The sequence below is a fragment of the Carcharhinus amblyrhynchos genome, chromosome 5 (assembly GCF_965287045.1).
Source record: "Carcharhinus amblyrhynchos chromosome 5, sCarAmb.v2.hapA, whole genome shotgun sequence".
NCBI classification, from domain to species: Eukaryota; Metazoa; Chordata; class Chondrichthyes; order Carcharhiniformes; family Carcharhinidae; genus Carcharhinus; species Carcharhinus amblyrhynchos.
Window position 1 is genome coordinate 15,783,216 of NC_137328.1, and position 27,099 is coordinate 15,810,314.

At 41.9% G+C, this 27,099-nt stretch overlaps 1 protein-coding gene across 2 annotated transcripts in view; it reads left to right on the plus strand.

Annotated features, from left to right (window-relative positions):
- uhrf2 (ubiquitin like with PHD and ring finger domains 2) overlaps positions 1-27,099 on the plus strand; it is a 130,265-nt gene that overhangs the window by 44,274 nt on the left and 58,892 nt on the right. For both annotated transcript variants that reach the window (XM_080188493.1, XM_080188492.1), the window contains one exon: positions 23,823-24,109. In XM_080188493.1, the coding sequence (XP_080044619.1) occupies positions 23,823-24,109 (287 nt within the window). The remainder of the gene's footprint in view (positions 1-23,822; positions 24,110-27,099) is intronic.

Below are 27,099 nucleotides of genomic sequence, written 5' to 3' on the forward strand. Positions count from 1 at the left end.
GAAATATTGTCATTTTGATATCTCCTTGATGACGACTTTTTCCAAAAATCTCCACTGCTAGAGTTTCTGTTTAAGCCACAATTCAGGCCCAGAATTGTGCCCATTTTGAAATTCCACCCTCTCCCCAACTCCTGAGTTACTGCTTAAATTTATGTGTATAAAACCAAAAGAGAAAATGCTGGAAATTCTCAGCAGGTCTGGCAGCATCTGTAAGGAGAGAAAAGAGCTGACGTTTCGAGTTCAGGTGACCCTTTGTCAAATCTGTATAAAGTCTGCCCTGGAGTAATGCAATTGGACATCCTACTTAATTTTTTTAAAAAAAGAATTCCCATGTATGAAATAGGACTCAATCCTTTATTTCCAATTGCAGATTATTGTATTTGTATTTCCCAGAATGTGGCCTTCATTCACCTAGAATTTCGTCTTGGGTGGATGAGATTTGAGGAAATAACAAACCCAAGTCACGAGCTGTGGAAATACCAAAGACACTTGTCTATGTTGACCTCACTTATATAGTTTATTCAATGTCTGTTCTAGCACGCATGCTTATGGTCTTTCAAATCAATGTTATTTAATGTAAGACTACACCAATTCAAAAATTTCATTGTCTTGCATTGGTTGGCTACTGGCCGTGGGCTCACATTGAGATCTTCAAAACTCCAGAGCAAGTAATACTTATTTATCATTTCGTAACTGAGATGGTTTTTCAGGTGAGGCACCTCCTCGTTAGAAATTGTCACAGACATTTGTGGGGATTATGTGTGAATTTCCTATTAATTTGATCAAGGTATGCTTGCTGGAATTGTTATTCACCTGGTGAATTCCAGCAAGAGTTTGCTTCAGGAGGCTTGATGTCGCATCATTTTCATTATTAGCAAGCTACCTCAGCCCATTTTGGAGTGTGTTTGTTTTAGCCCACACCTTTTCTTCATAGGGTGACATTGAGAAGAACAAAATCAAGAATAGGAGCTGGCTTTGCCAAAGTGATTATTTGTCCTGTTAATGGGCTCTCCTCTTGCTCCTTTCTTTGACCTTGTGTTCTTTTAATGAAAGATTGCTATCAACGAGAAAACAAAATGTGCGAAGAGCATGTTGCCATGGTAACCCATTGGCTTGTGTAGGCATGTATAAAATACACCTCATCTGTCCGAGTGAGCACTAGCCACCATTATATCATAGAAAGCATATTGTTTCAGGACATTGTCAAGTTATATGTTATTTATGGAAATTCTGCGAAGTGCAGTATATTGTAGATTCAGATATTTTTGCTTATCGAACAATAAAAACAAGATGAACAATTTTGATAAAATGTGATTCACTTTACATTATCTTAATTTGAATGAGTAGATCTTCAAATTAACTAACTGTGAATTAAGCAAAGACTTGTAGATCCAATTTAAATAATTTATATCTATATCCATTACCATTTGCTCAAATGCAGCAGACATTTCCCTCGTAATGACTTCTTCTCATAAGTCTACAAGTTGATCAGCAACAGTTCTTGATACTCAGTTACTTTGCAGCTTGCTGACAATTTTCCTTTTTAAGCATGGAGCCTAACATCCATGTCTATGTTTAAGACATCCACTTTTTACCCTCTTCGTTCCGTAACTGTTGCTATACTGTCCGACTTTTTGCCCGACATCAAATCATGGATGAATCAGAGCTTCAAGTTGAACATTCGTTAATCACAGCTCCCACCTTTGCAGTTCTTGCCAAAAAAACTTGAGTACAAAATTTTATTATTATCTCCCCTGTAGTTCATCCAATGCTAAACTCTGAGTGAATTTTTAAATGTTAGTAATTTGTTCCATAAAACCACTGGATGCTCTATTTCAAAATCACTTGTACAAATGAATAGAACTTTTTTCATAACAAAGTAAAGGTGAGAGGCATTGAAGAAATAATGCCAACTCCTGATCCACTTTTCTCTTTGTCCACTTTGATTATCTAGCCCTTCCTCACAATTCAGTTTTTTTTTCATGGTTAGCAGTTGCTTGCAGGAAGAAGTTAATTGTCCTGATGAGTTCTTGATGAAAAACTTTGACAGTATTCCATGTTCTATACTACCAAACAACTATCAGTGTAATATTAGATGGGTTAGTTACTCAACTCTTTATGTTGCTGAGTCAACTAGAGCCTATGCTTGGTTGATATGTATCTAATCAATGATTGACAATCATGTAATTATTAGTGTCCCATGACTTGTACAGATATGTTGCCAATCTAAAATTAATGACGTGAACATTTGGCAAAATACAAAGGGCCTTTTCAGCATTGGATTTCTTCAGTCAGTATTCCATTGAGCCGAGCTGGAGCCCAGGGTAGTTGAAAAAGAAGCCTTATGCTAGTTTTGTGGAAGTGGTAAGGACATGACGAAAAAGACAAAAATAAATTACTGAACCCCAATCAATCCAGTTTTAATTTCTGCCATGTATAAAGACTATGGCCGTGATTCTCAGGGCTCATTTGCCATGGGCACAAATCCATTGGGCACCAAGCTCTCATGAGAGGGCCACAATGGGATTTATAGCACTAAGACCTCAGTTTGAGATCTTCCCCACACCCTGCCCATGACGTAACCTGGGTCACACCCAGATTGAATTTCCAATGCATTTTAATATGCCTGAACAGCTTAACACCATTGCTTCCGGGAATGTATCACACCTGCAGGAATCACCACTGGTTTTCAAAACTGAAAACTAGTTATGATGACCACACAGGCGGCATGGAGGTAAGTTTAGCCCCTCCCCATTGGTCAGGGACATGGCAGGACAGTGCCCTGACATTACTCCTAACAGCCTAGCAGTGTCAATCTGAGAATGGCGGGGTTGATACCAGGGTAGGAGGATAGGGGAAAGGTCAGGTCGCCCTGATGCCTATGTAGTGGGGATGGGATTGGCCAAATGACTGATGGTGGAGGAAGAGGTTGGCCCCTCTGTTCCAGGGCTCGGAGTGTTCCCCTTGCCTGCAGGGGTCCCGATGTCTGTTGGGTGGGGGATGGATTCTTTTAATGTTACTTTGAACTTGGGAACCCTTTAAAAATTGTGCCCTGAGGCAGCATGCCAGAATGATGGGGCAAAACATGCCCTCTGCTTATCTTTTGACACTGTCAGAAGATCTGGAACGTGTTTCTCTCAGCTGGGAGACTCGAGCAGAGGCTGTGTAGTGGGCTTCCCGCTGGGTGCCACAGCCTCCACGTGTCTTTGGCCGTAGGATTTCCAGCATTGTCCGTTCCTTGCCAGAAATTAGCATGGAGCTGAATAAATTATTTAAATCAGTATTTGAATATTATTAGCGGGCCAAGGCCTGAAGTCTCTGGGCCCGCTAGCATCTTGTGGGAGTTGTTCATCCAGCAGGGTTTACAACAACTCCCCACTAATGGGGAGCTGGCGGCGAGATGTCGCCGGAGTGAGGGGGCGGACATGGAGGCCCCTAAGAGGGCTGGAGTTAGTGGAGGTGCCCCCTGGCCCTTGCCAGCCTGGCCCCTGGCACTGCCCAAGGGTCAAAGTGGCAGTGCCAAGAGGTGAGGCCTCATGGGATGGGGCCTCTGGGTGCAATCGGTGAGAGTGTTGCGGGGGCGTGCTGGTCCCCCTGCCACTCTGCACTCTGTATCGGTGGCAGAGGGAGGGTGAACAGTGATCAGGGTTGGCTATTGGGGTTGGGGTTGAGGAGATGTGGGAGAGGAGGGTTGTCTGGGAGACCGGAACTGCTGGCCTGGACATATCTAGAAGGCCAGCAATTGGGTGTGGGGCACGGGGCCTGCAGAGCTGGCCAGCAATGCAGGAGACTGACAGTGTGGGGCTACTGCACATGTGCCAAAGCAATGGCGCACTCAACGCTATGCTGCTGGCCTTTCCAATGGGATTAGGCTCTGCTGACTAATTTTCATCAAGATTCACTCTAGGGCACTCTGTAATGCATAGAGCGAGGGAGATTCAGTTTGAAAGTACTGCTGGAAAAAGCAGCGGGATTTACTCCAGTTTTTATGCAAATTTGGCACTTATAGTTCTTTTGGGAAAATTCCACCCCTGGAGTGAGAACCTGGCAGTGTTTCCGGAGTGAAGCACACTGGTTTTCAGTAAGAAAAATCTGCCTTATATTGTCTTGTATGGAAAATGATCATTCTGGAAGTAACCAGAATAGGTTTTGTTTTTCACGCAGAGCAGACGGTTGGGGTTTTATTCCTTGTTTACAAACATAATAAAGAATCCGACTTTTAAATCAATCCCCTTAAACTTTTTATGAAATTGCAGGGTTTTTCAGGGTAAAGTTCGGGTTCATACTGGACGTACGATCTCACTCATCCTACAAAATGTAACTCAACCTCCACAGATACAGCATTGAAAAAGAAGATGCAACAAGGCTGCCTGTTCAGGAGTTTAGTGCCATACAGTATAAACATTGATCACTCAAACCCACCCCAAAACATGGGCCAGAATTCTCCAGTCTCGCACCCCACTGCTGCTGCCAGTAAGAACGGTGAATTTGGTGTTCAGTCAAATCTCCGTTCAGAGCAGCGGGACTGGAGAATCCCAACTGCGGGCGAGGTCGGAAAATTCTGGCCATGGTGTACAAGTTGTACATTTGTTTTTTTGTTTTATAAGAGGGGGCAGCTGTAAGTAATGAATTACACAGGTACAAATGTGAACTTCTTTGTGCATTAGGCAAACGTGAGACATGCAGGCGAGGCACTTTTCATAGGAGTGTAGCTTTCAATGCTGAGAATGAGAGGCTATTCCTATGGTAGATGATCCGACATTCATCACACTTTACTGCCTTCATATTAAAATTGGGACAAATTAATTTTAAACATGGGAAGCTTTATGACTTAAATTCAGATGAGCTTTCAGCACTGCAGCCTGAGACAATGGTGTAATACACTCCACGAGTTTTGTAAATGACTCCATCTGCCTTCCAACTGAAAATTGAGTAACCATTGGGCACAAGATGTAGGCGTAGCACAAAGCCAGTGGCACAGTGATTAGCACTGCTGCCTCACAATGCTAGGGACTTGGGTTCGATTCCCGACGTGGGTCACAGTCTGTACAGAGTCTGCACATTCTCCCCATGTCTGTGTGGGTTTCCTACGGGTTTCCTCCTAAGTCCAAAAGATGTGCTGTTTAGGTGCATTAGCCATGCTAAATTCCCCTTCAGTGTACCTGAACGGGGCTGGAGTGTGGCGACTAGGGGATTTTCACAGTCACTTCATTGCAGTGTTAGTGTACTGACACTAATAAGTAAACTTTAAACTTTAGCTCTGTTACGTGAATTGACTAGTTGTGCAGGAGATGTGTTATACAGCACCATTAGGTAAATTCTGATAAAGCTTCAAAATAATACATAAAAATTACAACACAAAAACAGGCCATATGGCTCAATCAGTTTATTCTAGTGCTTACCAAACACACTAGTAAATAGTTCAAATTGTATTTTACCTATCCTGCACCTATATCCCTTTGTACCATGTTAACCTAATTTCCATTTCTCAACAAATACACCACCTTCTGCGTTTTAGAAGCTTTCTCTCCTGAAGGTGACGATAGCATCTGGTCCGTCTTCCATAATTACATCACTCCCAATAGTTGGGGAAAGGGGAACATTTGCAAATTATCTGAAGCAGTGAGAGATCTCATCAGAAGAAATTTCCAATTTAAAAAAAAGGGTGTTTTTTACTTTTAACTTGTATCTCCTGAGGAAGTTTGTTTGGCAGAACTAGTTGACATATCCAGTAATTGTCTTTTTTGCCTTTGTCAGCAGTGGTATCAGGATCACAAAGCCTGCCAAAACCTGAGGACATGTTTGTGATTATTGTGCGTTGTTAACTCGCTCCAAGAAGCCTACTGAGTTTGAAATATTGCCCTGCAATATTGCACCTCTCGATTGAGAGGGAGGTCGCCAACCAAGTGGAAAGTCTGTCTGCGAGATTTGGCAGAGACACCCTTGAAGATCACTCGTGCCAGTAACTGTTCTCAAGTTGCTTTCCAAATTTCAACTCCATATGGAATTTGGCTTCATGGGTTTGGCAGTGAGGTTTGCTGCATTGTCGTGGTGCGTCTTCTATACTTGAGCAGGAGGTCCAGCTTTGTGCAGCACCCATTTTTAAAAATATAACACAAAGTTGTGTTTCCAGGTCTTTGAAAGAGATCAGTACATGAAATGGAAGTACATCAGTGTAACTACACGTACAGAGAGCTGTCTTTACTGAAGGCAGCATTGAATATTTAAACCTATTTGCTATTTCCCTTGATCATCTCCAACCCACATTCTTCCATTTATTTTTCAAGATGAATTTTGAATTGCATGTTTTTACATAATCTCCTCGGTGGAGTCAAATCAAATTTTACTGAGGCAAGTTAAATAATGAGTCCTCCAGTGCAAGCCGTAGAGTACATAGGGATGTCATTCCATGCATACCTAATTTAATGCTGCCAGTATGAAATAGCTGAGAGGCCTGCTTAAATCTAAATAATATGGTAATCATTGGGCCAAATCTGAAGAGTTGTGACTTATAACTAACCATGCTCACTAACACACACCAACGAGATGACTCACCAAGACCTGACTTTTCACATTGCTGGTTGGGACCTCTGGCTTAGTCGCAATGACACAGTAAGCTCAAATCCAGCACCCACTGTTTTCAGTGGGGTGAGGGTAACAATGGCATATCGCATGTCTGTGGTTCACAGAGGTAGCTGCCTTCAGATAGATCCAAATTTTGCTAGAGATGTCCAAAACATGATTTCTGCACTTTTATTAGGGAAGATCTAAAGTCTGCGGAGGGTGCCCTTTTGAAGAGATGGGATCCTTTTGGATAGGTTCAGGGCAACTGTTGGGAGAGACAGGGGTGCTCCTTTGGAGATCAAGTGCCATTTTGATTTGTTAAAAGTTGACACATTGTGCATAAAAGTGGATCAACATACTGAAATTGTTAAGAGAAATGTCAAGAAAGCTGTCAAGGTATTTAAATGTCCTAGTCTTTAAATTTAAAAAATGGCTGCCGTGTTTTTGTTTTTCAAAATCTCAGTCTTTGCTATTATCCTCTCTCTGTTTACGTAGACCTGAGGACTATCATTACTCATTTCACAACCTATCATCACAGTGGGGTACCTGTCAGTTCACAGTTTGATTGACAGCTCCAAGTAGCTATTAACTCTTGGAAGTTTGGCTATGAATATTAGTGCTTGTTTTTATAAGGGAGTAAGTAGTTGAATGAAGTTAAATGTAGCCAATGGGTTTAAATGTAGTCAATGGGTTTTTACCATTGAGTTTTTTTTTAGATAGTCAATTTATCAATGGACACTTAGACCTTTATCTTATTTCATCTCAATACGGTTGTTGAGTGTGCCCATGGTGAAAACTAGGTGAGAGCATGGAGGGTGTGAGGGCAAATGATGATGGGTAAAAGGCATAAATTGGCAATAAGCTGACGTGGAGTTTATAAATCTCCATGGTAGTGGATAATGGTGCATAGATTGGCATGGAGAGTGTGAGGAGCAATGGTGTTGGCTGGGGTGCATGAGGTGGCATGGATGGGGTATGCGGATGTGAAGGCTGGAAGTTTTTTCATTATTTTTGCAGCTTTGTCAAAGTACTGAAGCACTAAAGCACTGCCCACGCTTCGCACCTGGCAGCCCCTATGGCTCCTGGGGGGGCAGTGAGCACAACTCCTGCCATCCACCCACCCAATCCCCTCCACCTCAGAACCAAAATGTGATACCTTCTCCCAAGTTGGGTTTGCAGACCTGGAAATTTTTTTCCAACTCTCTCCTGACTTGGGAGCAACGATTTAGGCCCAAGTAAGAATACATATTGGTATATGATTGTGTGGTACAGAAGCATTAAACCCTCTTACAGATATGTAATAGAATTTTGAAATGGGGATTATGTACATTAATCATGCAAGAGAGTGGTGGGATATTATCTTCCACTTGTCCACAACAAAGCCAGGTTTCATTTCAAGTTGCCTTAAAAGGAAAAAGAAAGATGCATTTGTTTATTCATGATCTCAGGATCAGGAAATTTTATAACCACTGAAATAGATCATTGTTGAGGACACATGAAGCCAATTCGCACCCAGCAAGCTCCGGATTAAAAGTGATTGTGATCACTTGCATAGTCAAGTTTCTACTCCTATTTGCTTGAAGTAGAGGTGACAATCTGATCAGCCATGATCTTACTGAGTGGCGTATCAGGTTTGATGGGCTGAATGGCCTAATCCTGCTTCAAATTCATGCGTTTGTATTTTCCTGTTCCTCGCAACATGTGGAAATGCACCAGTGCCTCTAGAAAAGGGGGAGAATGTTAACTTCTCATCTGTCCTGGGCAATCATTTATTTTTCTCATCTCTTTTTCTCTTGCTCGCTCGCTCTTTCTCTCTCTTTTTCTCTTTCTGTCTCCTACCTATCTCTACTTTTTGCCTTTTCTTCCCTATTTCATTAAACACCGAAGTGTTTTATTGCCACTGTTACGAGTTTTAGGTCTGCCCTGGATGCTTTTTGGACATGAGTGCTGGTCTCTCCAGTAAATGATTTGATCATTTCACATCCGGTGATGTAGACAAAATCTAAGTACGTAACCTTGGGTCGCAGCTGGGGGTCAGGGGTGGGGGGGTGGAATTGGCAGCTGAATCTTGTAAGGTAATTAGCCATAGTCAGGGCCATAGCAGGCACCCAGCAAGGGGCATGCATGCAGCAGGTTGTAGTGGGCTGCTCTTGGACGTTGCTTCGGGAGTTGCCTATTGCTTCATGTCGTTAGTGTGCTTAAACTGGACCATCTCGAGGGCAACATGACAGCTCAGAGACTATCTCTGTTGCTGTGCGGACACATGGATTTGGGCCTGTGTCTGTGGGAGTTTGCACGTTCTCCCCGTGGTTGCGTGGGTTTCCTCCGGGTGCTCCGGTTTCCTCCCACATCCCCAAAGATGTGCTTTTAGGCTGATTGATTGGGTACTAAATTGTCCCTAAATTGGACCTCCCTGATCCTCTCACATTAGGCGTAGACTAAAATCATGAATAGGACACTGAGACAGTGGGACGGCGGCGCGGGCTCGTTGGGCCGAAGGGCCTGTTTCCCGTGCTGTGTTGTTCTTTGTTCTTTGTAGTCCATAAAGGTGCATCTCTTTCCATTAGAGAGAGACAATTGGTTATACATAGCTTGAAGGACACCAATCTGCAAGTGTGGGGCAGTCATCCATGAACAACCACAGCCCATATGGGGATTGAACTCGGAGCCATTGGCACCATTCTGCATCACACTCTAACTAGAGTTGTTTTGCACATGTACTCGAATGTGCTTATTTAATCTTACCAAGGGCAGACTGAAAAATTTGGTGACACGGGCCGGGTATGAGTTCTTAAACTGTTTATATTCTAGGCAACAAGTGAGTACATGGTGAGGCCAATGTCAGCAAATCCAATCTTAATTTAAATAGCTAGAACTATTTTCCCTTGGGAACAGGAAAAACCATGAAAGCAAAGATGATCCCGATTTTTGAGATTGCTTAAATTTCCCCTGAACCTCATGGCTTTGACCAGCTGTGGATATCCAGTCAGTGGTTTTCCCAGTTCCAGTTGGTTGGGTAACTGTGTTCTGGAGTCATAGAGGTTTAGAGCATGGAAACAGGTCCTTCGGCCCAACTCGCCCATGCTGTCCTTTTTCTTAAAACCTCTTTTCTGTGTACCTAGCCAGCCCGGGAATGTTGTCCTGAGGCCAACCCCAATTAGCAATTTACCAGTAAACCTGACACAGTTGGATTTGTACAAGATTGAGTGGCCAATGTTTGTACAAAATGTGCTATTGATGGTCAGTCCTGGCAGTGCTTCATATCCATTTGAATTTGCATGTTTTAGCTGTACACTGTTGTAATGCTGCTAGTACTATAGAGCTGCCCTCCATCTCTTGTTCTCTCTCCTTCCTTGTTGGTCACTCTCATTCTCTTGCATGTCCTCACATTCATATTGAACTTGGAAACAGCAGTGACATACAGCCCATGCAGTAGAGAACTGAATGGCCCATCAGGATTGCACAGGATAGGAGCTCAATAAGGGCCCTTTTTCATGATTGATGAACCAGCTGCATGCCCCATAATTCACAATTATGGTTACCAGCAATAAGAAGAAAATTTATCTGTTGTATCATGTGACATAAAGTTTTGGGATCGCCAAGGTGTCTTGCTCTGAGAAATAGATAGTGCTGACATAGTCCACAATGTTGTGGATATCACTACTGTGTAAGATGTCATTGCCTAATATGGGGCAATGGGCAAATTGGGACTAAATGCAACATCTCCAGGCATCAAAAATCTACTGATGTGATTGCTATTAGAAGAAAAAATCTCTCCTCTTGTAGTTCCCTATGCACAAAGCATGGGTAATGATGGTATGAAGCAGTAACAGTTCTAAACTGATCTTGATTATTCCATCTTCTCACAAAGGGTGAGACATCATTTGTTTGGTTGTTACTCAGGAGGGTTGAGACAGTGCGACATTTTAGCATCAGTAGCTGCTGTTAGAGAAAATGTGATCAAATAAAGGAAACCGCACCAATCTGAATCTGAACAGGTATAAAATTACCACTGCTGTCGAAAGATGTCATTGTGGCAACTATTTGCGAGCTGCACACAGGACAGTGGCATAGCGTCGTGGGAACAGAAGTGATCTGAAACTCCTGCCCATTTCTCAATGCAATGATGCTGACTGGTGCAAGGCAGTAGGAGACATCTGGTTTAAGGATCTCTGCCTCAAACCAGCTGGGATGGATCAAGAGATGGAAAATGCGCCATCGGAAGTCAATGAAGAAACTCCTAAAATAAATAACTTTAATCAACTTTGCGTGCATTGCTTCAAAAGTGACATGATATGTTGAGCCTTGATTTAGTATTTCTTTCTCTGGGAGCTTTGGCCTGGGAGACTGGTGCTTTTAGTGATAACAAAAACATTTGTGGTTTAGGAAAAAGCAGCCTGTAGTTCTTTTAGCACCAATGTGAACACTTACGAAATTTTTTTCTGTTCGTTGGTTGAAGGGAACGACCAAGATCTTTCCCAAATGCCCTATTTTTAGTTGATAGCATCGTTTGACCTTTTAATCTGATCATGGATGACAGGATGATTTTTTTAAGAGAATACATTTCAACTCTGAACAGAGAATTCTGAGCATCAAGTAGAATGGTGTTAATCATTGTGAATAGCTTGTCCTGATTAACCTGAAATTTCTGGTTTATTCAACATGCAGCCTTTCCATCTTCCACAGAATGTCACTTCGAAGCCTTAGCGGAGTTAGTGAACATTTCTGGGTAGGAAAAAAAGACTGCACTGAATTTTATGACCATATCATGGAGTAGATAGGACTGGAAAATGCAGTTAGGGCTGGAAAATGCAGCAAAGCCATTCAAGAGCCCATTGACAGCAGCGGAAGTGGAAAACCCCTCAGGTGGAAAATTCCACCCTATCTGCCCAAGCAACCAGGAGAATGCGAACTGTTACCATGAGACTATCTTATTATTATAATTTGTGACAGAAGCAGGTTCTTCAAATGTTTGCACAAGAGTGGAATTGTGTAGCTTGTACTTCAGCTCAAAATACAGTGAGTTTTAAATTGTGTTCTTCATAGCATAGCTCAGTTAGTTTCATTGATGCATTTCATAGGCAGCACATATTGGTATGCCCCCTGTGGTGAGTATTTGAAAGGCAACTGTTCTAAGTTTCCGAAGGCAATTCATTCCTTCCAAAGAAGGAAGCAGTCATGTTGCAGAACTTGTACTGACCAGAGAAAGATGTGATTTTGGATCTTTCTTGTTAATGGCACAGATAAGCAGATGCCACAAAAACTCCCAGGACATTTATTTGACAGTCTAGTTCTCGGTTATCTGTATAACCTGAGAAGATTCTTTTCCATGGCATTTACCCTTATGCAATGTCAGACTGGATCCTTATGGAAAGCTTTTAAAGCCGATGTCCATTGGTGCTGCTTACTATAAATGCAGCCTGTTTGTGCATGGTGCTTCTGCTATCCTGATTTACAGATTTTTCGTAATCTGACATCTTGGTTGCTTTGTTGTAAATTCAGTTTACGAACACCTCATGGAATACAGATTCATTAAGGATAAATGAAGAGTCAAGCAATCTGTTTTGTATTTAGCACCTTCATGTTGATCCTATGTTCTGCTTGGGTCTGAGCCATCTGAATCATCCTCATTCTGCTATCTCTTTTCCAGGAGAGATAGGTGGAAAGAAGGCAATATCTCTTGCTGGGGTATTATCCTGTACAGCTTTACATGTGTCTTTGAATATTCATTCTTCTTCTGTATTCCAAATGGCAAATGCCAGCAGGAAACTATTGCATATGGTGCCAGCCCTTCCCCAATCATTGCATCTACTTCTCAGCAACAGTCTTTGAATGCAATTCCTCTCTTCTCCACCTTTCAACTTTCCCAATCCAGAGAGGCTGACACTTCGCTGATTTCCTGGTGTTGGTATTGCCTCCTCCATGCTGAACTGGGTAATGGAACCTGCACCATCCTGATGTGAAGTTCAGTAGTGTGACATGATGGTTGTTTCCTCAGTGTCTCATTGGGAAGACTTTAGTTGTAGCCTTTGAGGTTATTTGATGAGTTTCCAACATTGGGATTTATACCTTCATGATGCAGTCTTGTATTTAGGCTTATTTGTTACTTAAGTCAATATGCTTTGATATTAATGTTAATACACAACCTTTGTGAAGCTCTTAATTTATAAGCTAAAATTTTTCTCTTTGAAATGTCCAAAATTTATAATCCTCTTACACTCCTTGGCATTTTAAAGTTTTGAGTGCTGAAGGCACACAGATTTAATTTTCCCACTAATAGGCTTTACTGAGACCTTAGTAAAGAGGAAAAAAATCTCCTGCCGCGTAGCTACGTGGAAATTTCATATGCCCAGCACACAGGACTATTTGATCTGTCCTCAGGCAAAATGCCATGTGTGTAGTTTTCTTTAAAAATCAGTTTAAAGTCATTTATCTTGAGGCAATCGGTGTGCTAAAAATGTCTGTCACTGCATGCTTCAAGTGAAAGGAACTGCATGAGAGTGTTTAGCTTTCAGATATATTGCTGATGTTGTGTCTTGTAACAACTCTCCCTCTCTTACACAGCTGAAAGCTTGGGACGTTTGAGCAACCTCAAATCATCTGTATTTCCATTTGTAACCATTGTAAATCTACTAAGGTGCTGCTTAATCTATTTTTATTAAAAAGACTAACTGGCATTGTCTTCTATTGGCACAGTAGCACATTGGTTAGCACTGCTGCCTCACAACGCCAAGGATCACAGTTCGATTCCTGGCTTGGGTCACTGTGTGGAGTCAGCATGTTCTCCCTGTGATGGCATGGGTTTCCTCTGGGTGCTCCAGTTTCCTCCTACAGTTGGAAAGACATGCTGGTTAGGTGCATCAGCCTTGCACTCAGTGTACCTGAACAAGCACAGAAATGTTGCGACTAAGGGATTTTCACCATAACTTCATTGCTGTGTTAATGTAAGCTTACTTGTGACTAATAAACTTTAAACTTTTTGCAGCCACTTTTCAAAATTTTGTGAATTTGCTGTGCTGCTGCTCATCCATCTTACTGGTACATTCAGTTTCCCTCAAAATAAAGCTTTTTGACTCACTTTTTTCCTTGGCTTTTAATCGCAATAGTTTAAGGACATTCCCCATTACTCCATTATGTTGTAGCATTAATATTTATGTCTGATCGTGCTTTCTGGTGCTTTGCCCTCTGAACTCTATTAAGGCCTCTGATCCCTGTAGTATTCCACTGTAATCCTTGACATTTGTGCTCATAAATTCCACGCCCACCCCCAAAATCCTGTTCTGTCGCATTTCCTTTTTTATGTGCACGCTTTCTTTCTTACAAATTTGTAATTTTTCTTTTTAACCAAAAAACTGTTAAACAACACCACTTGTCCCTGTTTCATTCCTTTTCTGAAATTACAGAAACTGGTGCTCAGGTTATCCTTTTGGAAGTTCTAATCTAGTCCATAATTGGCAGTATAGTTGACATCCTGTTTAGCTGGTGGTCATCTTCATGTTATGTAATTCTGGGATTGTAATTTTGAAACAATGTCTTTGACTTGTTTTTTAGCAAGCACTTCTGTCATCATACCACCTTCCACCAAAGCTATGTTTTATGGTCCAGTTTATTTTCATCTTGTGCTATCTACAATTGATAATTGATCATGTCTGTCGTGGCGGCATAATGGCACAGTGGTTAGCACTACTGCCTCACAGCTCCAGGGACCTGGGTTCAATTCCTGGTTTGGGTCACTGTCTATGTAGAGTTTGCACGTTCTCCTTGTGACTGCGTAGGGTCTCTCCAGGTCAGGCACTCTGGTTTCCTCCCACAGTCAAAACATGTGTGGATTAGGTGCATTGGCCATGCAAAATTCTCACTTAGTGTCCTGGGATACGTAGGTTAGCGAGATTAGTAGGGTGACTATGTGTGGTGATGGGGACAGAGCCTCGGTGGGATTGTTGTCAGTGCAGACTTGATGGGCCTCCTTCTGCACTGTAGGGATTCTATGATTTTATCTTTTGCATCATTACACTTTTGTATTTTTCTTTATCAACTATTTAATCCAGTCATTGTTCTACACAGCCCACTCTTGGTGATTATTGCATTCTAGATTCATCAAGTTCCTTCAAGCCAGTTGCTGTCTGTGATTATAGCTGCTATCCCTTTCATAATGCAATCTGCCTTGACCGTGCTGATATTTTTAATAGACCTGTGGGAATTTTATTCCTGTTGAACTCTTTCCAAAGCACATAATTTTTTATGTATTTCATGATACTTTTTAAAAAAAAGCTACCATCTTTTTGGGATGCGGATGGTTTTTATCTGTTGACATGTTTGGTTTTGCCATCTCCTTAATCCTGAAAGAGACCACTCCTCTCCAGAAGCCTTGATTTCCTTTTCAATGCTGAATGCTTCAATTCCTTTAGAATAGAATCATAGAATCTCTGTAGTGCTGTAAGAGGCCATTTGGCCCATTGGGTCTGTACTGACTCTCTTGACCGTATCTTATCCAGGCCCTCTCCTCTGCCCTATTCATTTCATTAAAGTGGAATTTTCAAAGACCTCCTAAAAAAGCATAATTGAGATCTTGATGAAATGGCTGGCCTTTTATGAATAGAATAGGGAGACACATTTCTGTGTAATCTGCAAATGAGACCTTTTACTTGTTGATGGTGCTGGCCTTTATGACTTAGCAAGTGGGGAAATCTCTAGCATTATTATTGCGTGGTTAACGTGAGCGAAGGTCCACATGGCAAAAGAGCAAGGCACAGTAGATTGATGCAGATATTAGAAACTAGTTGCTGAGATAGTAAACATTATGGCTATGCTTTGGGACACATGCACAATGCAAATGAAACTCCTGTGTGGTATGATGCACATGGCAGTACAGCGGTGAATGAAATGGAAGTCTACTAATCCGTTTGCACAGTTGATTATGCAAAACAGTGCTTTACAGTAGCACTAGCAGATAGCATTTGTGCTAAACTTCCATTCAGCAGAGACACACCGACAGAGCAGAGGTTCAATGGAAAGATTAATACATGGGTGAGATAAGATTGGTATCTTGTAGTATAGATGTGCTACACTGATTGACTCTCTGTGGTCTTTGAAGATTGCCTTCACCAGCTCATTTGTCAATGCATCAATGACTTGGATGTGATATCGAAAGCATTGATGGCCTAACTGCAAATCACAGACGTGGTTGGAAATAAATGAAACAGGTAGCCCTGTCTGGCTTTATTCTGGGCACTGCAAACTAGTTCCTTCAGCCACTGTAGTCAACATTGGGCACATGGCCATGAATAAGAACAAATTATTATTCAGGGGCTTAAGAATATTGCATCTGCAGTGATGTGGATGAAAATAAATAGTTTGTTCAATATCTCTCGCAACTAAGCTTCAGTGATGGATAAGACCAGAACTTTTGTTTTTCAAGTAAGAAGACACAGTACTACCAAAACCTCTGGGTGAGTTTAGTAGCATTTCCCTTGCCTGTTCCCACCCTGGGCATGGGCAGAAACGTGAGCGAGAGAAAATTGTATTTGACTTTAGGTAATGCAGTTTTTCTTTGCTGACAGTTGCGTGGAGTGTATTAATTGCAAAGTGCAGTCATTTTTTTTTTACCTGTTTAAAAGTTGTGTTGGGAAGAGAAATCTTGGCAGACAGGTACAGTATTTGTTTCGTTGACTTAGAAGGCATCAGTCATTTTATGGTTCCCGCTCACTTGTGTCTGTTGTTTGTTTCTACCATTTTAGGGGCATTATCCAATTCCTCGGGGAGAGAACTGTGTTTTTGCACAACTTATTTCTTGTCACTATAGAAACCCATGATGGCACCCTTTAATTTTCCCCTACGTAACACAAAGTTAACTTGTGAAGCTGAGGAAAAAAATCCAGGCATTTTCTCGCTTTGATTTTGCAGGGAAGGAATAACATGCTTGTGCCTTTCTCTTACCGTGTCCTCATCGGCACTATTTGGGTTTCGTGCTTTGTTGGCAGCAGTTGATATTCAGCAGTACCGAGCATTGCAAAAACTCTTGTTAATTTTCATCAATATTTTCTCCATTTAATGTAATGACTTCCCAAGGGAATCGCAGCACGACAAGCCATTCCGAATGGATTATAGGGATAGAAGCAATTAGAGAGGTAGGCTGGTCACCTGATTAATCTGAACTAAGTCCAGAGGCTTGCCAATTCAGAGGCGGCTTCACAGTCAAGGTGGTGGCTGAATAGAATCGTACAGGATATGATGTGGGGTGTTGGCAGTTCTATGTAAATTAGGTGTTTGTTCAGGTGTTTGTTCTTGGGAGATTGTTGATGAGAGCATTGTTGTGACTGAGGCACGAACGAGGTTGAAGTGAGGGGCAGAGGCGCATGATATTTTGATGGGGGAAACAGGGTGTCACAGTGCTTTGCTGAACATGAAGATTGATGCAGAGTTGAACAGGATGTGGAGGTTCTGCCTCACTGGATTCAGTCTGAGCAAGCAAGGGTGGGGCTGAGGTACAACTCTGCCAGGAGTTTCCTTTCTAGTGTTAGCAGAAATTCCTAGCTTGGCTAAGATTTTTACCAATGTTCTACCCACTGTGTTAAAGGTGCTATCTAAATGTAAATCCTTGTTATATGGTGCTTTTAGCATAAAGGGCAGAATTTTACTGGTCGTTCGGCAAGGCGAGCCGGTAACATAGGGCTAGAGATAAAAAATCACGTTTGCGCCTGAATTCTCACTTCTCATGATTTGCTAGCCCCATTAACAGCGCCCTAGAGCTCAGCAGCTGGCTTCACAGCTGTGCTGAGATTCCACCCCTCCCCCTACTGGCGAGATTCACATACGGCTTCTTTATTACACAGAGTGCCGTAAATTACCATTACTTACCTTGCTGGAAAAACCGGCGAGAGGTTTTACACTTTGAATTATTATGAGAAAATTTCACCCAAAATGATTCAAGTCTTCAGAGGTGGGATGTAAACTGACTGGCTAAACAGAAAGCTCAAAGGGGTGACTTTAAAGCTTGTTCAGAGATGTACTTTATTTAGGAAGGTTTGAAAGGACAAATGTATGTGGAGTGGATTTGGGGAGAGCTTTGGGACCTTGGCTGCTGAAAGCAATGTGTGAAGAGGTAAGTAAGGGATCCACAAGAGGCTGGAGTCAGGAGAGTGGAGGGTTGAGGGGCAGGAGTTCCTGGATAGAGAAGCGTATAGGGATAGGCCAAGGCAAGGCCATGAAGGGATTCAACGAGGGTGCAGCATTTTTAACTCTTGAGGCAGAGGCTTGAGTAGTAAAGCTAGTTATCATTGGCACACATGGAAACTCACTGCACGCTTTTATAGACACTACCTACAGGTACCATATAAGAGAATTAAGTGGTGTTGAAAGTAGAATATTTTGACTACATGGAAATGAACATCTGCATCCAACCAAGAGATGGGGGATGTGTTGGCTACATTAGGAAAGGCACGCATAGAATTATGACAAGGTGGTATCACAGAGATAAAACTTTATTCATTCGTGAGATGGTGGTATCTGGCACACTACCTGTAAGGTATGAGTCCATGAGTATGACTGTCAGGCCGTTGCTTCACTCGTCTGTGGGACAGCTTTCCAACTTTTAGCACAAGCCCCTAGATGTTAATAAGGAGGACTTTGCAGGTCGGCATGGCTGAGTTTGCTATTGTTGCTTCCAGTGCTTTGATAGATGCCACATGGTCCATCAGGTTTCATTGCTTTTAAACTTTTTAGCAGATTGATTCAATTTATTGACTTGCTAGGCCATTTGGGAGAGCATTTAAATGTCCCCCATATTGTAATAGATCTGGGATCATTCTTTAAAGTTTATTTTATGGAATGTCGGTGTCACTGGGTGGGGCCAGCATTTATTGCCCATCCCTAACTGCCTTCCATTTCAGAAGGCATTTAAAAATCAACCACATTGCTGTGACTCTGGAGTCACATTTAGGGCAGACCAGGTAAGGATGGCAGATTTCCTTCCCTAATGGACATTAGTGAATCAGATGGATTTTTCCAACCATCAGCAACGGTTTCTTGGTTATCATTAAGCTTTTAATCGCAGGTTTATATTGAACTCAAATTTCACCATCTGCCATGGCAGGATTTGAACTGGGTCCCCAGACCTTGATGTGTATATATAGATTCTCTTCTCTAAAGGATGTTAGTGAACAGAAGGGTTTTTATGACAATCGACAATGGTTTCATTAGACTTTTAATTCCAGATTTTTATTGCATTCAAATTCCACCATCTGCCATGGTGGGATTTGAACCTGGGTCTCTAGATTGCTAAGAATATGACTCTGCCACTGCCTCCCCTCCATGGAATGACAACAGTAAACATTCTTCATAAATACTAGACTGAATTGGTAAAATTTTTTCCAGTTTTCCACTTTCCGAACGAAGAATTGTGTACCTGCAATGGTTTTCTGATCATTGAAGGCATCAAAAAAGCTCCTAATTAGGAAGTTAAACAAAATAAGAATCGCAAATTTTACTTGACGCAAAAGTGTAGATGGCCATAATGCCTTGTGTCTTGTGCTTGCGATTTGTCTCGGCTCATTCTAATTGAAAGAAAAGCAGAAGTACTTTTCTTTAAAACCCAAATATTTTGGTTGTATGTAAATTTAAAATAACAAACTTAAAAATCAGGGCCAGGCCATTTCTGTTAAGCTTTGTATGTGGGCAGAGAGTATTGCCTACCAGCGGAAGTTGTGTGGTTTGTCTGTACATGTGTCTATATGTGTAATGTCTGGGTCAGAAGCAGCCTGGGGTGGAGGTTATGGGACAGAAAGCTGTGAAGTCTTGAAAAATTCTTCTGGTAAATCAGTAAAAAGGAGGAAAGGAAAGTCTTCAAAAACCTGCACGTGGCTAAATGCGTAATTATAAATTTGTGTTTTAGTTCAAATGAGATAATCCAAAAATGTTCTGATCCGTGGTAAATTGATAAATTGGACATTCATCTCTTTCTCAATGGGATGCTTTTGAACCATATTGGAAATACTTTAGATCTGTATACTGGATTCAGGCTAAAATGCGGTTCCATTAAGATACTGTATTGTACAACTGTCAGGAATCATTGTAATGAAGAAGTTAACTTGAGGCTTGTGGTCACCTTTCACATCCACATGAGTCTAAGCTCCATCACCTCATCACCTCTTTCAATCTCTTGAATGCCTCTCTGCTGTCAGACTATGAACCTCCTCGACAACTTCCTCAGAAAAGCAGAGGGCTTCACCTTGAGCCCTTTTGCTCCCTTACTACTGACTGTATCTTTCTTCCTGATAATCTCAGGTTGAATTCAGTTTTTTTTTCAGTTTTCATGTCTGGCTCAACCTTGAAGTGAGTTTGACCATGGTTATCCATCAAGATCACTTGCTTTGAGTCCCACAACATTGCCCCCCTCCTGGATCTAGTCCTATCGCTCTACTACTAACTTCTTTGTGTATCCCTTAGTCACCTACACACCCTTGTGGTGACTGACCCAACTTCCTGTCTCCTCATGGGTCAGCTTCTCCAAAACTCCATTACCCTTACTTCCTGCTTAAGTCCTGTTCACCCATCACCCAAATCCTTCATGGTCTATACTTTCTCTTTTGCCTCTGCCAGTGTTAATTTTTTCTCATCTTTTAAATCCTTCCTGAGCCTTAACTCTCCTACCTCTACAATGTCCTCCAGATCTGCATACCCTTCTAAACATTGCATTCTTCCAATCTGCCATTGTGTGTGTCTCCCTTCACTTCACCATTGGTGGCGGGACCTTCACTGCCCTCAGTCTACCCCTCAGCATTGCCACTCCTCTATCTCTCTTTGACGAATATTCCAGTAAAACTGCTGGAGGTCATCCCAGGGGAGTGGTCAGACTTTCCTCCAAATGCTTCTTCCTGGATGGACATGTGTTTTTTGAGTCCTTATGAAATGCTTCAATTGTTTGCTTCAATTGTCAGCAGTAATAATGCTCCGAAGGTGGCCAAGTTGTGGCGGGGCAGGGGTGCAGTCTGGTGTGGGTGGTGGAGAGTTTGATCAAGGAGCGCTAGTCAGGTCAGGAAGAGGGTAGTCAGGTGGTTAGACGTTAGTCAGGGTGAGTTGCTGGAATTTTGCTGGCATGCCTGCCCTGGAATTGGGGCGGGTGAGGCTCTCAGAATGGCATGCTCCGTTGGCCTCGGGCAGGATCTTATGAGCCTCAGGGGGACAAGTTGGTAAAATTCTGGCAAATTTGTGATTTGGGGATGGGGGGAGGGTTCAATTCTGTGGTTACCCAGCTGTTACACTAGTTTTAATCTGTATTTAATATTTCCTGGGTAACTATCCAGGATAAATACTGTGCAACTGTTCAAAGTTACAGTGAGGAACGCTCGCAGTGAGTCTGGGGCAGGTGTGGAGTTTGCACACTCGCCCCATGTTTATGTGGGTTTCCCACCGGGTGCTCTGGTTTCCTCCCACACTCCGAAAGATGTGTTGGTTCGGTGCATTGGCCGTGCTAAATTTTCCCTCAGTGTACCCGAACAGGCACCGGTGTGTGCTGACTAGGGGATTTTCACAGTAACTTCATTTCAGTGTTAATGTAAGCCTGCTTGTGACTAATGCATAAACTTAAACAGTACTGTTGTTTAGCTTGTGGTATGTGCATAATTGGCTACTACATTTGTCTGAATTACAACAGTGGCTGCACTTCAAAAAAAGATGATGAATTGGTTGTAATGTGAAATACAAGTTGCTTTTACCGTTATATCACTTGCAAGTTGCTGATCTCACTTAAAAGATCATTTAGTGCTAGAAGTGGAAAAAATTGCACTGTTAGCGACTGCTGCTCTTAAGCTTGGGATGAGGCACATTGTTGGAGCAGATCAGAAAGAGCATTATTCTACACCTCCTTAATTGGTGCAGATGCGCCCACAGTGGCAGTGGGGAAAAAAAGCATTTAATTAAAAAAAGCATCTTAAAATTTGTAACCTACTGATTTAACAATGTATAGTGAAGTCGCTACTTTCTTAGATCTTCATTCAGTGCTGCTGTGAATTGTTTACGGCTTTATGCATTTAGCTTTATGGCAGTGGTATGTCTAAACAATTCATCATTTCTGAGGACCTGAGAATTTTGCCATTATTTGGAAACACCATGGTCTCAAACTCGACTTTCAGCTAAAATCAGAAAATGCCAGTTTTTGACGATGTTTGAGGAAGGGAGTGGCGAGGTAGAATGAGTCCAAGAACCCTTTAGTCCAGAAATAATACTGTAAAATGTGAATCTCCCTTTCTCCCAGCTGCCTGTTTGAAATGTCTGTCCTGTTCCCAAGTACCAAAAAGGGGGAGACTGAATCAGCTTCTGGAGATTTCGGGATTGATTGCTTTGCTTCCTTTCTTTTCCCTTGGCTTTCTCTCTCTCTCTTCTCCCCATGCAAGACTAAGTCGACAGTACAGCTGTATGAAAAATGTGCAGCCATGTAAAAAATGCTGAAATAAATATTCTGCAAATTTCTGTTGCTTTCTGACAATGCACTTCCAGATCATCATGCTGGGTATCTTGATTTTTTTTTGTGTTAATGTAGCTTAAAAGTGTGTTCATTTCCTTGGACACTATCACGTTTATTGTGCTCATTCATTTTTGGTGCCTTTTAAAAAATATGTCGCGCATAGTGTGTGTGTGCGGGGGGTGGGGAGGGGGCTGGTGTGGTTTGTTGCAACTGTGTAACAATAAGGTAATGGATAGCTACTGAATGTAGCAATGAAAGACAGTGTTACTTCTTCCTAAACTCTACCCTAAAGGGAAGAAAGGACTAGCTCTTTCAGCACGCGCTGTAGTCTTAATATTCTCCTTTTGTTTTGTATCACTCTATGAATTTATGTTTATATTGTGCCTTTTGCAACTTGAGATCAAATATTTTCCAACCAATGGACTACTCTTGAAGCACTATTATTGGAAATAATGGACGGCACAGTGGCTAGCACTGCTGCGTCACAGCTCCAGGGACCTGGGTTCGATTCCCGGCTTGGGTTACTGTCTGTGCATGTGCACTGTTCTCCCCGTGTCTATATATTTCCTTCCACAGTCCAAAGATGTGCAGGTTAGATGGGTTGGCCATGCTAAATTGCCCCTTTGTGTCCTAAGATTTGTAAGTTAGGGGGAATTAGCAGGGTAAGCAGAGTGACAAAGAATCATCCAGACTTGATAGCGCTGTTCTCTCTCCAGTGATGCTGTCAGATCTGCTGAGATTTTCCAGCATCTTCTGTTTTTGTTTCAGATTCTAGCACCCACCCCTAATTTGCTTTTAAATCAATTTAGGTTAAAGGATTGGTCAGGTCACCAGGGAAAATATCCTTACTATTCAGAATAGTGCCATGGAATCTTTTACAGCCACCTGAGGAGTCAGCTGGAGCCTCCATCTAACATCACAGCTGCAAGATGGTATCTCTGGCAGGGCCAGATAGTGCTCTCTCAGCTGGATTGTGTGAGGCTTGAACCTATAAAAACTGCCAATTCGGAGTATCTGCTACCAAATGAGTCATGGCTGAGAGTTAATAAGAATAACAGTGCTGGGTTTAAGAGAATACCACAGGTACGCTGCCAAGTAATGGTCTTGACCTCAGTGTGGAGAAGTGCTCAAGCATCAGACAAAGGAAAATCAGGATCTGCTAGAAATAGTCACCTGTGGAGAGCAAACTAGAGTTAATGGCCCGGGTTTTTTACTGTCTTGGAAACCCCTGTGGAACTCTGTTACAATTTTAGACCTTTATTTTATTTCTTCTCATCGTGGCTCCTGAGGTCTGCCCATGATGGATTCTGAGTACAATGGCATAGGTTGTAAGGGCTAACTACTTCCTACCGAAGTGAGCTCGCGTTACAGGCCTCAGTCATAAAAATCCAGGCCAGGCTTTCATATTGAAGAGTAACCTAAAACAGGAACTCAGCTTCTCTCTCCTCAGATGCTGCCTTACTTGCTGACCATTTTCATTTTATTTTTATTTCAAGTTTCTAGCAATCGCAGTAATTTGCTTTTGTTTCAGAAGAAGTAGATTGACATCAAGACATAAAAATATAAATGTAAATAGAATCTAAAATTGAAATGATTTGGGACCTGATTTACTCATTTACTTATTTTGACATTATTATGTTCACCTAGTCATTTTTAGCTATAGATTTTGTTACTTAGAGATGTGAGAAGATTGTTTTATTACTAATGTGTAAAAAGTGAATCACAATTTGAGAAGTTACATATAGGAAGAGTTTAATTGCATCTGAAAACATTCTGATTTTTCTACGTTATGTTACAGATAAACGAATTGGTGGATGCCCGCGATTTGGTGATCGGAGCCTGGTTTGAAGCTCACATTGTAAATATTACACGGAACACAAAGGGACAGAAAAGTGGCACATCAAAAAATGAAGCCAATGGAAATGAGAGGACAAGGGCACATGCCCAATATGTTAAAGATCCCTCGGACCAAGATCAGTCACAGCACTGTAGTGGGATCGCATCAAACAATTTGGACTGTACGCCATCTACATCCACTGTGGATTCTGCAGATGACGATATTGTATATCATATCAAGTATGATGAGTAAGTCCAGTTCCCGTTGCTCTCAAGACACCACAGAATTTTTAGTAAAACGACTGGGTAACAGGCACTCCTTCCTTTCAAAAGCTTTAAAAGTGTTGTATGTTAGAATTGCAGTGAAGTAATCAACTTCAGTTTTCTGCAAGATAGCATACTTTAGTAGTAACTATGATCTCTATGCTGTAATTTCCTTTATAGCTTTTTTAAGGCCTGCACTGGCAAACCACTTGTGTCATTGTGCCCATTTCTGTTTTGCACTGAAAGAGGTGTTAGGGATTGTGAATTGAAGCACAGAGGAAAGTGCAGGGCAAGTTATCAATCAAAGATCATGTGTCCATGACTAGACCTTTTTGATGTTGACTGTTATGATGAATATCTTCATAAAAGTCTTGTCTGGCTTATCGTGTACAATTCTGGGTGCCACACCTCAGGGCAGATGTGTTGGTTTTAGAAAGGATGCTGAGAACATTTCTGAGGATAGTCCCAAGAGTGAGAGAAGGACTTCAATTCTGTGGATAAATTGAGAGGCGGATACTGCTTTTCTTCTTGAAGAGAAGGCTTGGAAGGTTGCTCAAAATTATGAGGGGCCTAGACCAGAGTAGATGGAAAGAAACTGTTCCCATTGGCAGCAGGGTTAAGAGCCTGAAGATGTTGAGTTAAGGCATTTGGCAAAGGAACCAACAGTAACAAGAAGAAAAACTTCTTTACACGGTGAGTTGTTAGGGTTTGGAATGCACTGCTGGAGAGTGTGCTTGAGATGGATTCAACTGGGGCTTTCCAGAGGGAATTAGACAAGCAGTTGAAGAGAAAACTTGCAGCACTATGGGGAAAGAGCGGGCAAATGGAAGTAACTCAGTTGCTGTTGTAGACATTCAGCATGAATGTGATGGGCTGAATGGACTCCTGTCCTGTAATGTTCTGTTCCATCCTGTGATTCATTCTCATGATTCTAGTTGGTGAGAGGAGGGGAAAGTCCACCTGGAGGAAATAACTTTCAATCAAATAGAAATTCTAACTGTGACAAAATGATGAAGAGGGTGAAGAGGATTGAAATATGATATTTCTTGACAAAGTATAAACTTCAACAAGTTCATCTTGGGGATAGTGGAGCAACGCAGGCAATATTAGATTGGCTGCCCGTGGTACAGTTCACCAAAGGTCCTTAGACAGCACCTTCCAAATCCATGATAACTTCCATCCAGTAGAAGGGCAGCAGGTACTTGAGAGCACCATCACCTGCAAGTTCTCCTCCAAGCCACTCACCATCCTGACTTGGAAACATATCGCTGTTCCTTTGCAATCGCTGGGTCAAAGCCCTGGAATTCTCTCCCTAACTGCATTATGGACTGCAGAGATTCAAGAAGGCAGCTTGCCACCACCTCCTCAAGGGCAACTAGGGATGGCCAATAATTGCTGGCCAGCCAGTAACACTCATGTCCCACAAATGAATAAAAAAAGCATACAGGCAATATTGGAAAGGCTGCCCGTTATATACAGGTAATATTGGATAGGTTGCCCACTATATACAGATAATATTGGATAGTCTGCCCATTATGTACAGATAATATTGGATAGGCTGTCTGTTATATACAGGTAATATTGGATAGGTTGCCTGCTATATACAGGTAATATTGGATAGGCTGCCTGTTATATATAGGCAATATTGGATAGGCTGCGCATTACCTAAGGCGGCATTGGATAAGCTGCCTATTATAAGCTGTGCTGCTGAGCAGTTCTATTGTAATCAATTAAATACATTACACCATGTAGAGTGGAGCAGCCAGTCCAATACAGTCCATCTCGTGGTACTGCCCAGGTGAATTCTAGCCTTGTATCTTTGGAGCACTTTGTTCCATTGTTACATGTTTAATTATATCCCTGTCCTTGTGTCAGCGTTTTGAATCAGCATCTTTCACTTGAGATGCGCATTGAAAAACACAAAGAACTTAAGTTCCCACCCAAACCAACTGTTTTTATTAGGTCTTGTCTGATCTAAATGTTCCCAGGCTTTCGCGTTTTATTATGTTTTGAAGGAGCGGGTCTGGGGCAGGGGATATGCCTGAAGCTTTTAATGATGCTGGAATTGTCAGCACGATGGAACTGAATCTTATTAAGTCAGAGTGAGTGCATGGAAAATAAGCGCAGTTACTTCTGAACAATTAATTGAAGTTGATTGGGAAGTGATTAGCAAACGAGGTGTTGGCTTTTTAACCTATTGTAATTTCACACCGCTGTGCTGAAGCCTCTGTTCCAAAGATGATATTGTTTACAAGAATCCCGAGGATCAAGTGATGCAGCATTGTGAAACTGATTCTCGGTTTTTGTCCACTGAAGTGGCACAGCTGTCAGCATGCTGCAACTCTGCAGCTGGAAGCCACTAAATGTGGAACACAGTCCTATTAAATAGAGTGTTTCCACATGTTATGTGGGCATTTTATAGTGCCACGCTATACTTGTGCCCAACTTTCTGAAATTGGAACAACCACCGTTCTTCTATTTGCTTCTAAGTTGCTAGCTCATTTGCACCAAAACTCAATTGTGAAAGTCTGAGTGTTTAGTTGTGCGTTTAGCATTGAAGCACCAGTTAGTGCCCGGTCATGCCTGAAGACAAAATGGGCATATGACTGGAACAGTTAGTGTCCATTGCATTTGTATTGATTTCCATTTGAAAGTAAATGTAATGGTTTTTAACAAAAAAGGCAGATTTTTCAACCCTTCCCACCAGCAGGATCTTCCATTTCCGGCAGATTTCGTTCCCTAAAGGACATTCTATTGCCCCTCCTATTAGCAATAGAGATATTGGCCCACTCTTCTCTTGCTCCACAGCCCACCTCAGCTCCTTGTGACCACCCCACTGTTAGTTCTGGCTGAAATTGTCCAACTGTAGAAACACTGGATTAAAACTTGGACTGAACTGTTGTGGTTTTCAATACTTTGTTTTGGTCAGTGCAGAGAAGAAGATGGCATGTTGTATCCACCCAAGATGAAGATCT